This window comes from Ostrinia furnacalis, unplaced genomic scaffold (assembly GCF_004193835.3).
Source record: "Ostrinia furnacalis isolate ACB-3 unplaced genomic scaffold, ASM419383v2 OfSCF2392, whole genome shotgun sequence".
Lineage (NCBI taxonomy): Eukaryota > Metazoa > Arthropoda > Insecta > Lepidoptera > Crambidae > Ostrinia > Ostrinia furnacalis.
The window spans coordinates 606845-623942 of record NW_021132631.1 but is presented as its reverse complement, the minus strand read 5'-3'; the positions used below and the strand labels follow the sequence as shown (position 1 = coordinate 623942).

Sequence of the window (17098 nt, the reverse complement as noted above, 5' to 3'; positions counted from 1 at the left end):
ATAGTACTTAAACTATCGATATAGTCCATTTGTATTTTGTATCCATATAATCGATACTACTAATATTGATGAACCTACAATCGATACTACCGATATAATGTGATGTTTTTCGAATTATACTACACTAGCCACCACAGATTAAAATATTTCAAACAAAGGTAAAAGCACACTTATAGATGACCCACGCTGAACTGTCCCGCCAAACTCAATGACAGGGGGGCGCTACCATCGTTCAACTATATGGTTTCCAACATGGCAAAAATCGGAACCAGCGATTCGGTATTGACGGTGGCGCCCCGCTGTCAATGTCATCGATAGGACAGTTCAGTATTTTGGAACTATATCCATATTACAGAGATAATTGATTTATCACAGTTATATTAACGAGATGAAATGTAATCAAACCTTTTTTTTAGGTTATTGGGTTAACCAACTCTACGCTTTGGAATTAATGCAATAAATACAAATGTATTATCATAGTGTACACTAACCTTTACAAAATGTCAAGTGGTAAATAATCACTTATGGCAACACTACTAGTAACACTGAGGCCCCTATTCTGAAATTGTACAAGGGTGAATTTGAATTCCATAAATCGAAATATTTATGTCTCGCTCTATTCAAAAGTAAAAAAGAGAGATAGGCTTACAAATATTATAAACTTAATTCAGACTCTAGGAAAAAAAATACAGAATAGGGAGCTGACTTTTCGCTCGTCACGGAAGGATTTGTGTTGAAGGAAATTTCTGTAATCTAATTCAATTATTAGCCTTTTATTCAAAATGTTTTCATTGTATACTTATTTTCTGTCTCTATTTCATCTGTCCAATAAAATTGTAATGTTTCGGCCCCCTGTGCTTTAAAATAATGTCCATTATTTACAAGACTATTGTGGATCAGTGAAGAGTTGTATTTACGGTTTTAGTTAATTATTAGCGACAATGGATAAAGGAGTGACTTGTGAGCACTTGAATAAGCTCGCGGATGTTTTGGAGAAGGAGTTGTGGCAGTCAAAAGAAGTAAGTGGGACCGATTTTGTTGATTCATAACCTATATCGTAATGTCATTGTAATAATGTAAAGTAATTAACATTCTTTCGTCCAGTTGTGATTGTGCAACTGATAGAGTAAGTACGCTCGTGCGTTTTCCAGCTATGTAACAGTTTATTTATGTATGACATCCTTGCACTACCACCAGCCTACACTTCCTTGTAATTCTTGTAATTCTATGAGGTTTTGTTAACTTTTGTGCATTGTAATAACAAAAAAATCATAAATATTCGATGACTGTTCTGATGTAAATTGGTGCAATATTCAAATTTAGATTCTCTCGAACACTTTTAACATGTCCGTCTAACTTGTAAATTAAACTTCATTAGCCTTGGAATTAATTTCAGAATTTGGCAGTTAATTTTTAAACAAAATTATCTTTCAATTCCATTATAATCTTGAGCCACAGTAATATTCAAATGAGGAATGAGAAAAATTATTCCTTCTCATCATTACATTGATTTCGTTCATATAAAAGGTTCTGTAGCCAATAAAAACCAACCAATCGAGGCAAAGTTGCTTCGGAGGGTTTTTCCGAACTTTTTCCTATCAAACACTTGCAATCTTATTAATCGTAACCTTTATAGAACTTCAGTTTCATGAATAAAGTTAAACGTAAAAGGTGTTGTCGTTTTACAGACATTAACCTGTTTCGACTGCGGTTGTCCGGGTCCCAACTTGTGGATCTGTCTGCAGCCCGATTGTCACCACATTGGTTGCTCGGAAGTGAAGAATGACCACAGCACCATTCATCAAAAGGTAACGTAAAAATATTTTTACAAGACGCATTTCAGAAATCTTGATTGTAGTGATAGAATTTGCCACTACATATTTCTATTATAAAGTGTTTAGCAGCTATTTATTTCATATTTACAGTTGTGTTAATAATTAGTGATTTTTTCAATAAAGATTGTGCAATTATTAATGAGAGCAGTCTTCAGACTTTCAATTAGCCACAAAAAATAATATTTTTCACTTCCAAACAATTTTAAAGTTTCCCTCAAAGAATTTCTTATTTTTGAAGCCAAATCGTTGCTAGCTTTATATGACGTTTTGTAGCATTTCATGCGCAATTAAAAGCAAACAATTAGTTCAACTGAATATTATTGGAACAAAGGTCTTTGTTCCATGAGTAAATTCTTATTTTAGAACTCCTTAGTCACTTAGCTCTTGATATCTGGAATGTTTATAGTACAAAGAGAATAAAAGTTAAAATTATCATTTGAAGAAAAATAAAACAACTGAAACCACGGCTCAATCAAGGTTTAGGTACCTACTTCATACAAGTATGTAAGGGTATAAAAAAAAATTACCTTGTCAATAATTTTGATGACCTACAACTTAGTGTATTAAAAATAATTATTATGAAGCCTATTACGAATACACACATTACACATATCGATTATATTTGAAGGTTACTTCTCTCTTTGTAGTATGTACACAGGATGTTATTGTTTACATTAGTACTAGAGATGAGACGTATTTACTAGAACAGATCCACACACTAGGTATTTTACAGTACTAGGCGGCACCTATTCCAACTTTTTAAATACTTGATCCACCTAGTATTTTATAAATTACACGATTTCCGACCCTATCATCAAAGTAATAGAGGTTATTATTGCGTAATCCGTAGTCGTGTATTACGCGCACCTAGTATTTCTCGCTAAGCTTATGTGCGAACGTAGAGATTCATTCCGTCTCTGTCTGACCAAACAAATTTGAGCGCGACGAAGCAAACGCACACAAGCGTAGTCAAACCATATTCATGTAAATAAGAAAAAATATGTAAATATTTTTATGAAATTGATATCTTTTAAATACGCCAACTTTTAAGTTGACAGTCCTAGAAGCCTGTTGAAGTATGAAGGGAGGAATTATTATTCAATTTCAAATTGCATTATTCATACTACGGTTGTATCTTTTAAAAAAAAAATGTATTTTAAAGTCATATTACGTGGATTAGTCCGCACTAGTCGCGTCAAGTATGCTAAATTACTACGTACTAGGTGGAATAGGTATTTGGATCGAGTATTAATAAATACTAGGAATAGGTGCACCTAGTATCAAATTTACCTAGTATAACCCATCTCTAATTAGTACTATACTAAAATATTGTTCAAAATATGACTTCTTATTACAAATACAAAATATTTTATTTCAATATAAAAGTACTTATATAACATACAGTGTTTGGAGTTTCCTTTTATGCATACAGTAGCTTGTGTTAAGAGCTTTTTATGTTTTCATTTAATTTATTGATGGCTCATTGAGATAAATACAGTGGAATCTTATGTATAAAGGAAGATTTCACTACAAAAATTAATAACCCTCTGTGCTCTCGAATGTACAGATGACAGCACATCAAGCTAAAAACTGTGGTGTCTTATCTCATTGTAATAAAGGCTATTTGGCAACAAAAATGTATAAATCTGATGTGTTCTCGACAGTACTTGACTTGCTCTCAATTTAATTGCATAAAAATAATAAAATAATTATCAAGTAAGCTGCATCATTAAACAAGTATTGCATCCATGATACCACTTTCTCGCAAAAAACTTATCTCAACAAATTATTACTGACTGATATATTATTTACTGTTTTTTTATCAGCCCTTTTAGTTAATCGTTGAATTGTTTTCAGAATTTCCCATCGCACTGCGTGCATATGAACATATCGACTGAGAGGATATGGTGTTACACGTGCGAGAAGGAAGTTCACGTCAGGGCTGCATTAGCACAATCTCTGGTGAGTTATCGACTCGTGAATTACAAATTATGGATCAACAGTAGCAATGCCTTGCAAATTAACAGCAGTTAATAACAAAAGCCCAGTCCAAACTAACTAAACAAAAACCTTGTCTATTACAAACTAAAGCTGAATTACATCACCTTAACTTTAACCGATGTTTTTGTTTGGAGTTTGACAGACTGACATTTGTTATAGTTGAAGTAAGATGGCGCAACCTACGGTTAGTATAGTTTCACCTATCCCAATTTGAGTGTAGAAAAAATTGATTATTTAATATAACTAACAAACCCACAAGCAACAAACACTTTCAGGAAGCTTGTGAAACATCACAAGCTTCCTGAAAGTGACATCATAATAGGGTGCCCGTTAACTAATTTGAAGCTATCTTAAGCTAGTTCAAAATAATTATTTTCCAATTGGGATAATATGGGAAAGCAATTTCTATTACCATTGCTTTTATTATGGCAAGGCCATTCTACAATATATTAAAATATTCTTCATCCTCTTATTTCATTCATGGCCAGGACCTAGGTCTGGGATATTACGGCCCATAGAGTGGCCTCCCCGAAGAATCCCGCCAGAGTCACATATAGTCTTCGTTATAAAATTGAAAACTCTTTTCTTAAAATCTAATTATAATTTCATCTGTTATAGGCAAGCCCAGATACAACGACGATGGAGGGCCCGGGGGCGAGCGCTCGCTTCGGCTCCGTCGGGCTGGCCCCGCCCTCTGAAGATGACCTGGACCCTGAAGATATGGAGTATGACGACGAATCGCGCCCTAGAGGTACAGACTAATCTATACTAATATTATAAGGCTGAAGAGTTTGTATGGTCCGATTTTGTTCCTATTTTATATCTGCAAATTCTGCAATCGACTTGGTTGGGATGTAATCAAATGTTTTGTCTTTATTTTTTAATGTAGGGTAAGGGGTATTTCAGTAAGTTCTCTCCCTCGGTCGTCATTCATTCACATAGATTTCTAGCTCGCACACTCACTGCTGCCGCCAGCGCGCCTGTCGCACAGTCGCGACAGCAATATAATTACGCGCGAGCGATAAGGATAGGTAGCGTGGGGTCATTGGACAAAATTCAACGTGCTCCGCGACCAGACTTTACCAATTATCATGATATAACTCAAGCAGCGCTCCCCGCAGGGCTGGTGGGGCTTCAGAACATGGGCAACACGTGCTACATGAACGCGGCGCTGCAGGCGCTCAGCAACACCGCGCCGCTGACGTCATACTTCCTCGAGCGCGCCGCCGCGGTTACACTTTTATCGAGACATTTTATAAGCCCATACATTTGTCATGTAAAATAGTCGACAAGATTTTATCATGGCGCGTATCCTAGCACGGCTGAGGGCTCATTCCCCGCGGTTGAAATAAAATGTAATGAGGGTTTCCTTAGTTGTTGGCGCCATTACCGAGTAAGGTCCTATTACTTACTTCTGCATAAGACAGTGGAAGCACAGAAGCTGTTGACTATCGCAATAGCAATCGCCAGTCTAGCACCATGGGCGTACCCAGCTTCTGGCTTAGCCCTAGGCCAGGAGCTGGGTAGATTTTTTATGTCAGATGGTTTGACTTAGTTCCTTCAAAGGGACTTCCAGGGGGCTGTCACCCCTCTGGGTACGCCCGTGTCTAGAACCAGTGCGCCAGTGGCGCCAACTGGCGAGCGCAATTAAGGAAACCCTCGTTGCTTCTCTCTATCTCTCATTGTACTCAAATTCACATCACCAGTGGTGCTATAACTCAAGCAGCGCTCCCCGCAGGGCTGGTGGGGCTGCAGAACATGGGCAACACGTGCTACATGAACGCGGCGCTGCAGGCGCTCAGCAACACCGCGCCGCTGACGTCATACTTCCTGGAGTGCGCCGCGGTGGCTGTGCTGGCCGCGGATAGACTTATCGCGGGGTTTTGTCGTTTTCGCACGATAAGCCCATTTGTCGTCTAAAATCGTCGATAAGATTTTATCATGGCGCGTATCCTAGCACGGCTGGGGGCTCAATCCACGCGGTTGAAATAAAATGTAATTAGGGTTGGTGGCGCCATTACCGAGTAAGGTCCTATTACTTGCTTCTGCATAAGACAGTGGAAGCACAGAAGCTGTTGGAGGACTATCACATTTCCAATTGCCAGTCTAGCATCATAGGCGTACCCAGATTCTGAACTAGGGAGGGGGGGACCAGTCATATCCAGCTTCCTGAGTTCTTTTAAAGTGACTTCCAGAGGGGGGGGGGCACCTTACTCGCCAGTGGCGCCAACAGTGAGCGCAATTAATAAGGAAACCCTCGTTGCTTCTCTCTATCTCTCATTGTACTCAAATCCCCACCACCAGTGGTGCTATAACTCAAGCAGCGCTCCCCGCAGGGCTGGTGGGGCTGCAGAACATGGGCAACACGTGCTACATGAACGCGGCGCTGCAGGCGCTCAGCAACACCGCGCCGCTGACGTCACACTTCCTGCAGTGCGCCGCCGCGGTTACACTTTTATCGAGACATTTTATAAGCCCATACATTTGTCATGTAAAATAGTCGATAAGATTTTATCTTTGCGCGTATCCTAGCCCGGCTGGGGGCTCATTCTAGGCTAGCGGTTGACTTTCTTAATTGCGCTCTCCAGTTGGCAACACTAACCAGTTATAAGACTTTTTCGACAGTGGTGCCAGATTGGTGACTGCAAATGGTGTGACTGTCTTAGCGATAAGCAGTAACAGAATCTTACCGACAGTTTAGAGGCACCACCTGGCGAGCGCAATTACTAAGGAAACCCTCGTTCCTTCTCTCTCTCTCTCTCAAGTCCCTCCCACCAGTGGTGCTATAACTGAAGCAGCGCTCCCCGCAGGGCTGGTCGGGCTGCAGAACATGGGCAACACGTGCTACATGAACGCGGCGCTGCAGGCGCTCAGCAACACCGCGCCGCTGACGTCACACTTCCTCGAGTGCGCCGCGGTAGCCATCCTGGCCGCGGATAGACTTATCGCGGGGTTTTGTCGTTTCCGCACAATAAGCCCATTTGTCGTCTAAAATCGTCGATAAGATTTTATCATGGCGCGTATCCTAACCCGGCTGCTACATGAACGCGGCGCTGCAGGCGCTCAGTAACACCGCGCCGCTGACGTCATACTTCCTGCAGTGCGCACCGCGGTTACACTTTTATCGAGACATTTTATAAGCCCATACAATTGTCGTCTAAAATCGTCGATAAGATTTTATCTTTGCGCGTATCCTAGCACGGCTGGAGGCTCAATCCACGCGGTTGAAATAAAATGTAATGAGGGTTTCCTTAATTGGTGGCGCCATTACCGAGTAAGGTCCTTATTATTTGCTTGTGCCTAAGACAGTGGCACCAACCGATGAGCACAGAAGCTGTTGGAAAACTATCGCATTTCCAATCGCCAGTCTAGCACCAAGGGCCTAGCCAGGAGCTGGGTAGATTTTTTAGGTCAGATGGTTTGACTTAGTTCCTTCAAAGGGATTTTCAGGGGGCTTTCCCCCCTCTGGGTACGCCCGTGTCTAGAACCAGTGCTGCAGTGGCGCCAACTGGCGAGCGCAATTAAGGAAACCCTCGTTGCTTCTCTCTCTTTCGTTGTTATACTGAAATCCCTCCCAAAAGTGGTGCTATAACTCAAGCAGCGCTCCCCGCAGGGCTGGTGGGGCTTCAGAACATGGGCAACACGTGCTACATGAACGCGGCGCTACAGGCGCTCAGCAACACCGCGCCGCTGACGTCATACTTCCTGGAGTGCGCCGCCGCCGTCTCCGTGCTGGCTGCGGATAAAAAACCGGGTCTAAGTCGGTAAGCACAAAACAATACATTTTTTGTCCAATCTTATAGTTTTTAGCCGTGCCGTAACCATAAAAAAGTAGGTCTATTTCACGAAACTTTTCGGTCCTTCGAGCCGGATAATTTTGCTTGATATTACTCGTAGCAGCTCAGATTTGTTTCGCATTACATAAAACACTCACTCAAGTGGTTTCATTGGCATCTGCCATCTACCCTCCATGATGATGCCATAAAAGGTAGCTAAGTGAGAAATAACCACCCACAAGGTGGACCGACGACATCATAAAGGTAGCAGGAAGGCGCTGGACGCAGGCCGCTACCAACCGGGCAGCATGGAAAGCATTGGGGGAGGCCTATGTTCAGCAGTGGCCGTCCTATGGCTGAGATGATGATATAATTTTTTTTGCCGTGTGCTTCCTATAGAACCATAAAAAATAGGTCTATTTCTCGAAACTTGTTGGTCCTTCGAGCCGGATAATTTTGTTTGATATTGCTCGTAGCAGCTCAAGATTTGTTTCGCGTTACATAAAACACTCACTCAAGTGGTTTCATGGGCATCCAACCCCCATGAAGATGCCATAAGAGGTGGCTAAGTGAAAAATACGCAAACATCAGGCCTCCTCAACCCGTCTAGCCAAGTGGCCAGCCGTCTAAATAGACAGTTTGACACCATACCCCAATAATTCGAAACCACGACTGTTTTAAAAAGACCCTACATTCTGGTCTTAAAAACTTAATCCATCTTAAATTACCTGTAAATTACGATTTTTGTTCGCATTGTAATTGAAAAAAGTAGTTTGATTGAGTTGACAAAATAGTGACGTCACTTGCTTGTAATGCCATACAAAATCTATGGGAGAGTTTCATTTTGACAGTTTTAAAAAGTACGTCAATTGAGTGGTGGTGTCAACATGTCTATTACAGAGGTCGAGGAGACAAAATGACCTCGTGATTATAATGGTTTCAGATGAGGTTTAAGAAATACATAGATACTTAGCCAGTTACAATCGGATAATTAATAATTTGGTTTTCTTTTTTCCAGAGCGTACCAGAAGTTAATAAAAGAAATGTGGAGTAGAAAAACCAGAGGCTACGTTGTACCAAACGGTATACTATATGGTATTAGAAACGTAAGTATTTAACCATTAACAATTCCCAGACATTATCTAAAAAATCACAGTTTGAAAGTAACTACTTTTCAATTAAATCTTATAATTGTAGATGGCTGTACTATTATTTTTCCTTTTTTTTCTATTGTTTGAAAAAATCTAACGGATTTCGTTTCATCATCATCATCATTTCAATTACAGTCCACTGCTGAACATAGGCCTCCCCCAATGATTTTCACATTGCCAGTTGGTAGTGGCCTGTATCTAGTATAGTATACTAGCAGCCACCCGCGACTTCGTACGCGTGGCTCCCGTTTTACTTCCTTAGGGGTTGAATTTTGCAAAATCGCGTCTTAGTGAGCACCTACGTTCTAAAAGGAGTCCCCATGCAAAATTTGACACTCCTATCACTTGAAGTTTCTGAGATTTCGTGATGTGTGAGTGAGTCAGAGTTGGATAAACTCACAGGCAAGTTCTCATGTAACTGGCCGTTTGGTGTAGTGGTTCGAAACGGACTACTATTCCGGAGGTAGCGGGTTCGATTCCCGCACAGTACAAACATTTGTGTGCATGAACATATTTGTTTGTACTGGACTGGGTGTTTTCTATGTATAATAAGTATGTATTTACAAAAAAAAGTATTTAAATATGTTTATATCCGTTGTCTAGTACACATAGTACAAGCTTTGCTTAGTTTGGCACTAGAAGCGCAGTGTAAAATGTCTAAGGACATTTATTTTCGTTTAGACAATTGTATAATATACTAGCGCTCGCCCGCGACTTCGTACGCGTGGCTCCCGTTTTACTCCCTTAGGGGTTGAATTTTGCAAAATCGCGTCTTAGTGAGCACCTACGCTCTAAAAGGAGTCCCTATGTAAAATTTGAGACTCCTATCACTTGAAGTTTCTGAGATTTCGTGATGTGTGAGTGAGTCAGAGTTGGATAAACTCACAGGCAAGTTCTCATGTAACTGGCCGTTTGGTGTAGTGGTTCGAAACGGACTACTATTCCGGAGGTAGCGGGTTCGATTCCCGCACAGTACAAACATTTGTGTGCATGAACATATTTGTTTGTACTGGACTGGGTGTTTTCTATGTATAATAAGTATGTATTTACAAAAAAAAGTATTTAAATATGTTTATATATGTTGTCTAGTACACATAGTACAAGCTTTGCTTAGTTTGGGACTAGAAGCGCAGTGTAAAATGTCTAAGGACATTTATTTTCGTTTAGACAATTGTATAATATACTAGCGCTCGCCCGCGACTTCGTACGCGTGGCTCCCGTTTTACTCCCTTAGGGGTTGAATTTTGCAAAATCGCGTCTTAGTGAGCACCTACGCTCTAAAAAGAGTCCCTATGTATATCCCCAAAATTTGAGACTCCTATCATTTCTGAGATTTGAGTGAATCAGTCAGTCAGTGACCTTTCGCTTTTATGTATAAATATAGATTCCTTGACCAGTTGGATAAACAAACAGGCAAGTTCTCATGTAATTAATTGGTTTAGGTCCACCCAATGTTCCGCGGCTACCACCAGCACGACACACAGGAGTTCCTACGCTGCTTCATGGACCAGCTGCACGAGGAACTGAAAGAGCCTGTAAGTCATCATCATCATCATCATTTCAGCTAATACACGTAAACCTTTCCCAAGGAACGCTGTAGAAAATGATTTTACTATATGGGTTGGAGTTTTGAGTCTGCTATATTAAAATCTGAATATTTTATGTTCAATACTGCTGCGATTATTATAGGTCCAGCGCAAAACTGAGTCAGAGCCTGGGCAGCACGTTAGGGGTGACATTGACTTATGACGTGATTTAGCGTACAAATGGCAATGCCAGATTTTGTTTGGAAGGTGGCGTCTTGTTTTGTAAGAAATTGCAACAAAATATTGCGATATTTTTTTATAGCGCTGATTCTGCTCCATACTGATGTGTGGAGCCTTTAATGGATGGTAATGTTTGTTTACACATACAATGTCACTATTTTGTTGCAACTTCACAAGTTTGGTCGATGACAGCGCGAAAAAAAAAGATTGTCTTTTAAAGCACAATTGGAGTGTCGCGTGAGCGACAAACGTCAGTTTGACGTCACAAAAACACCGTCTCGTACCGCTCTCATACCTCAGGCGCTGATCCAGTTTAGCGCTAGATCTATAATAATCCCCTTAACCCCTCGTGATAAGCTAAATTATATGCTTTTGCTACGCGTGGACTCACCACAATAGTCGAGCGGCGGCGGGCATCGAACCCGTGTTCCTCGGATCACGAGTCGGCTATTCCGATACCTTTCTCTGCTCGGCTACCTTTTGAAGAACTTATTAAGACAATCTTCAAGGCACCAAAGTACGGAATAAAAACAATGGACTCTATGGACAATCTATCTATGGGATGGCCAATGCTTGAGATTTAGTTTAGACATTTCTTTTTTTATACACAAGTTAAATTTCATCATTTTTGGACCTTAATATATGGCAAGAAGGTTTAAAATTATGTGCCAACCATGCCCCAATAAGGGTGAAAATTGTTCCAGGTGTGGGATGGCACGGCCGAGGACAAGCTAGGCTCGGACGCGGACGGCGACCATCAGGAAAATAGGAATATCCACGTCAGGCGGCGAGCTGCTTCTTCTGGAGGTAATTAAATACTTTATTGCGAATTAAGTGTACATTGACTCTTCATCATGATCATGATTGTGCTTATCATGAGTCTACGTTAGGTGTGCTCGCTAGCGAGTGCGTCAAAATAATCTTTTAGTTTTTGAAAGTAGCCGCTAGGGGCGCTGTACAACAGTACAATCTGTCATACAACTCATGGTAAGCACACAGGTCATTTATGTGCACACGGAGTTCCCTTGTGCTTCATCGAGAAGGCATCCTGCTAAAAGTGCCCTAAGGGAAAGGCTGCAGCTGTAACATTAGTTTGCTCGCTTCGTGCCCCACTAAGCGTGACCAAAGCGAAGTGCGATTTTTTGTGGATAGGCTCGAAAACTACCTGCTCTATTATTAGTCTCGCGGTCCTGCATGCAGGTTTGCTATTCAATGCATTTTCCAGTCGCAAAAAAATAAAGTACCCATAAACAGGTTATTAGGTTTTATATCTCCATTTAGTATTTAACCCCTTGACTACCACCTGCTATGTTAAGTAGCTGCTATTACGAGTTCGAAGAAATGTTCCAACCTTCTCACCTTGCCCCAAACTACACTACGCCTGTAGCTTGGTATAATAAAGCAAAATGATTTTTCCTTTGCAGCGAGTGACGCGCCTCTGTTCCCGCGAATGAGGCGGAAGTCCCCGGCGCCATCTTCTTACAGCGAATCGAGGGCCGATGGGTATTTGAGGTAACACCTTTTTCCTCTTTAAATAAATTCCTCATGAAGCACATGATGTCGTGCCCTCCGTGCCCAAACGACTGCATGCAGGAAGATTTAATAAATGCTACTGACAACGCCATTTTTCCGTAGCGGAGTTTTGGGCTGACACTGTATAGGTTTGTTGTAGACCCTACAACAAGAAAACTGAATTCCTGACTCAGTGCATAGTAATTTCATTTTATATCCTGTAATTTGGACTGCTTTGGATCCGTATTGCTTATGAAAGAGCTCTCATAACCCGTCTCTGTGTCGCCACTACGAACAAAGATCTATTTCATTTCACCGTTTCAGCGCTCACTATTTGGCACCATATTATTGCACTGACTTGAGATGCGCCACTTCAGAGCAAGGTCTTGTCACTTGCTTCTAGCGCCAACAGGTAAAATAGAGTCTCGAATAGGCGCCAAAATGGAGTGCAAATAGATTATAAACTTTCTGCATATTTACACTTTTTATTTTTTAAGTTAGTAGGTAGTAAGGTAGCAGGAAGGCGCTGGATACAGGTCGCTACCAACCGCCCGATATGGATATAATTTGGGTAGGCCTAGTTCAGCAGCTGATGATTATGATGAGGACAGCTTAGTACTTTCTGCACTTTTCCACGTTGAATTTGTTTTTAAATAATATTTGGTGTTCCCTAGGGTGGCGGGGCAGGAAGCGACGAGGCACCGGCGCTCCGCTAGCTTTGCTGGTACGCAGCATCTGGCCTACAGCGTGATGACTGCGCTCAATGGGACAGTGGGTAAGATAACATTATCACGAAATTAAATAAATATCCTTGGACATTTTACACTGCGCTTCTAGTCCCAAACTAAGCAAAGCTTGTACCTATAGCAGGCCTGTTCATCTCCGCGAGTTTACATCGAAAACAAAACACGCACGATTGCCCCCTACAAGAGTACTATTCGACAAGGCCTCACATACGAGCGAACATTGACTCACGCACGCGTATTCTTGTGTATGATGGAAAAAAATAAAGAAAATGGTGTACTAAATACTGTGCAGTATTTAACTGCCTAAATAATAATAAAAACACAGAATGTACTTTTTTAAGTTGCCTCAAGACACTGAGAGGTAAATAAGTAGTTAATATTATTCATGATAATTCATGCTAAATCATGTATTTCCTCCGCCATTTTCTGCAGATTGGCACCTCACGTCACATCATTTTACCGAAGTCAGCCCTATAGCTTCGGCGCAGTACCGATCACTGACGTTTGTCAACAAAACTTCTGACAAACTTGCTTGACTCTTGAGACAAGCTAAATTACACCATATTGTTAATGACATTGAGCATACATTGTTTTAAATACCTTCGCGAAGTAAAACTTCTGTACGTAGTACTTATTATTATTCTGTGCCTATGGGCACTAGACAACGGATATAAACATACTTAAATACTTTTTTTTTGTAAATACATAATATTGTACATAGAAAACACCCAGTCCAATACAAACAAATATGTTCATGCACACAAATGTTTGTACTGTGCGGGAATCGAACCCGCAACCTCTGGAATAGTAGTCCGTTTCGAACCACTACACCAAACGGCCGACTGTAATTACTGAAATCTGATTAATCGCTACCAGTGGCCCAAGGTGGTCGTGGTCATATGGCTCGCGACCGATTTCGTCGGGAAGAGGAAAAATCTATTCTTGAAGAACGAAAAAAGAAATACTTTAGGTACATGAAAAAAGAAAAGACAATTAACTTGATGTTTATTATGAAATGCGACCCCTAAACTTGTGTCAGTAGATATTTGTAAAAAAAAATATTATCCCAGAGAGATTCAAACCCGATAATTATAAAAAAATATAGACTGCACTATTATGTAAATAAATTAGTTGTTATTTATTTACTATTACTAAACCGCAGGTCCAGATTCAACGCAGCGTGACAATATCGGTTCAGAATCGGAGCTCTCTTGCTCAAGCGAAGCCGAGGAGCGCTATGAGACGTGCTCGAGTGGAGCCAGCGACGCGCCCGACACAAGGCCGGAGCGGACGCAGTGAGTTTATACCTCTACCTTATTCAAACCATTATAAACTTGCGGACTGAAAGTGGTAAACTTGCGGATGCAATGAATTTACCTTTATCTCACTTACAAACTTGTAAAAATTCATACGCAGTGAGTTTATATCACTAACGCACTCGCAAAAAATTGTAATCCTGCGGACGCAGTGAGTTCATACCTTTATCCTATATGTCACAAACTATTTACCTACGGGTGCTGTGAGTTTATACTTCTATTCTTTTCACTTACAAATCATTCCCTGCGCACACAGTGAGTTTATTATACCTCATCGCACTACCAAGCCTTATCGCATATACCATTGTAAGACAGCGAATGCAATGAGTTTGTACCTCTATCTCACTCGTAAACCAGTTTTAACTTGCGGACGCAGAGTTTATACCTCTATATATCACTCGCAAACCTTTGTAAACTTACGGACGGAGTGAGTTTATACCTCTATATCACTCACAAACCTTTGGTTACATGCATAGGCAGTGAGTTTATACCTCGTATCGTTTACTTCGCAGCAAACCGCAGCCAGTCGCGTGCGGCAGCGGCGACGGCGGCTCCAGCGGTGTCAGATATCGAAGCGTGATATCCGACGTGTTTGACGGGAAACTGCTGTCTTCTGTGCAGTGCCTCATCTGCGATAGGGTGAGTGAAATTAAATACTTCCTTGCTTTTTGCATGCTGGCTTTGTCACAGAGTATTAGATGTTGTTATTGGGCCCGGTTTCCATCAAGACGAAGCGGAGATGTGTTTGGAATAACCAGTCATCTTTCCTTATTTCCTGGATAATAAAATCTGATTGGATATTCAACTCTTTGGTGGAAACCGGGCCTAAACATTGCACGTGAACCAAGACGTCCCTTTAACGTCTCAATGGCAGGTGTATAATCTCTTCGTTGAACTTTTTGAAAAGATATTTTAGAGATTAATGTCATGTCGTTTGAAGTGAAACTGGTTCCCTGAATGTGTATTCGTTACACTCCGCATCAGGGAATTATTTTCGATATTAGTATTGGACTAGATCGCAACGACCGTGTTGTGCGAGTGCACATTGAGCGCACTTTTCCTATGGTGCTTTTCATCTAGTCTAGCATAAGCTTTAATGATACCGCCACTTCTCAGTACCAGCCTATATGTTGTCCTGAAGTGGTGGTAGGGAAAGCTACGACGTGTATAAGTGCCCTGGAAACGGCATAAGTACTGAATATAAAGCTTTGACTTGTGTTGAGAAAAATAATTACATTTTATTTTATTCTATAAAACAGTGACGGCCAAGAGGTCGACCGCGGTCTACCGGTCGACCGCGAAGACTATTTTGGTAGCCCGCGTGAGTTAAATGAACTGAACAGAATGATTGAAAATGAAAAATGTGAAATAAAACATTTCTATCATCTAAACTACACCTTGCAGTCGACCGCAAGAAATATTTTCGTGCATAGTAGACCTCACAGGTCAAAAGTTTGGCCACTCCTGCTATAGAATCAACGCTTTTGACAGGTGTCAACCCGCGTGGAGACCTTCCAAGACCTGTCCCTGCCCATCCCTTCGCGGGAGCATTTAGCCGTCATCCGCTGCCAGCAACCGCTGCTGGCCCACGCCGCTCATGGCTCGCAGGAGTCGTGGGTGAGTCCGGTTTGTACTTTATATTTTAACTAGGATACATTTTACACCACATTTACACATTCCTGCGAGGTAAATAGCGAGCATGATACATAAACCTACCCTAGACAAAATGCAAAAGGTGACAGTGTTTACGTCGAAAGATGGTCGAAATGCCTTTTTTGTATGAATTTAAACGGATTTGATTTTCGATTTGATTAAAAAGTGCCAATCGAGTCTTATACTAACCACGTCCTCTGAGGAAGACAACTAGCTAGATCTGACTTTCCATCAGGTCTTACAGGCCAAGAGCCACCCCCCCTTCAAATATGCACATTTCTTTTTATCCACGACGAGGAAGTTCTTGGCCTGTATCTCACCTGATGGTAAGTGATGATCAGGCCGAAGGTCTCAGCTTCGCAGATTTTTTTTTGGATGGGAAGCCTTATTTGTGTAAAAACAATACACAAAGCCGATTACCACGTATTTCCAACATTTGAATTCAATTTAATTACTGTTACTTCAGTTTCTTGATAAATATTTTTTTTAAATACCGCTTAGTACCAAAAAAATTACATTCAAATACAGGGTCATGAAGACCTTCCACATTCTCCACGTGTACTTTTTGTATCACATACTCGCCGGGTTAAAAAGCATTCACAATAATGTTTCTTAATCTTAATTGACTTTTCTTACACCACATAATTTAATTTATTTGTACTATAATTTCTTAATCACGAAAAATTGATTCTCTTGCATGCCGATATGGTATGATGTAGCTGAACAATATTTTATTGAGTGACCTGTATGTACTCTACATTATGCAAGCGTCATACTACAATAAGGCTGGGTTGCACCATCTTACTTTAACATTAACTAGTCTTTTGACAGATTTTTGACGTTTGTTAAAGTCAAAGTAAAATGGTGCAACTCAGCCTAATTCTTTTGATATTATAACATTCCCTCTATATTGACGTACGAACATTTTCTGAAGGTGTGGTGGCTTCTGAGCTGGCTGCGGTCGTGGTTCTACGGGCCCGTGGTGTCGCTGCAGGACTGCCTCGCTGCCTTCTTTAGCGCGGATGAGCTCAAAGGAGACAATATGTACAGGTAATATACACTATAAGCCTTTTTTGTTCGTTCGGTCTTGTTGGTTTTTGTTAGGTCTCTCTTATAAACCAATCAATGCGCGACACTACAGGTGTGTCACAAGAGCATATAATATGAAAAAAATTCTAGTATCGAATGTAAAATCACGAGACGAAAGACACCGTCTTTTCAACCGACTTCAAAAAAGGAGGAGGTTCTCAATTCGACCCGTATGTTTTTTTTTTCTATGTTTGTTACGCGATAACTCCGCCAATTATGAACCGATTTGAACAAATCTTTTTTCGGCGTATAG

At 41.0% G+C, this 17098-nt stretch overlaps 1 protein-coding gene across 2 annotated transcripts in view; it reads left to right on the top strand.

Annotated features, from left to right (window-relative positions):
- The first annotated feature begins 674 nt into the window (after positions 1-674).
- Positions 675-17098, top strand: part of Usp20-33 (Ubiquitin specific protease 20/33) — a 28186-nt gene continuing 11762 nt past the window's right edge. The window contains exons 1-14 of one of the 2 annotated variants that reach the window (XM_028308115.1): positions 675-1019; positions 1689-1808; positions 3693-3797; positions 4455-4587; positions 7438-7600; positions 8631-8718; positions 10206-10298; positions 11234-11336; positions 11954-12041; positions 12716-12816; positions 13950-14082; positions 14616-14742; positions 15595-15720; positions 16691-16806. In XM_028308115.1, coding sequence (XP_028163916.1) covers positions 942-1019; positions 1689-1808; positions 3693-3797; positions 4455-4587; positions 7438-7600; positions 8631-8718; positions 10206-10298; positions 11234-11336; positions 11954-12041; positions 12716-12816; positions 13950-14082; positions 14616-14742; positions 15595-15720; positions 16691-16806 — 1574 coding nt within the window. In that variant the 5' untranslated portion in view covers positions 675-941. Of the gene's footprint in view, positions 1020-1688; positions 1809-3692; positions 3798-4454; positions 4588-7437; positions 7601-8630; positions 8719-10205; positions 10299-11233; positions 11337-11953; positions 12042-12715; positions 12817-13949; positions 14083-14615; positions 14743-15594; positions 15730-16690; positions 16807-17098 lie in introns of those variants that run through there. The other variant, XM_028308114.1, reaches the window with a different exon arrangement.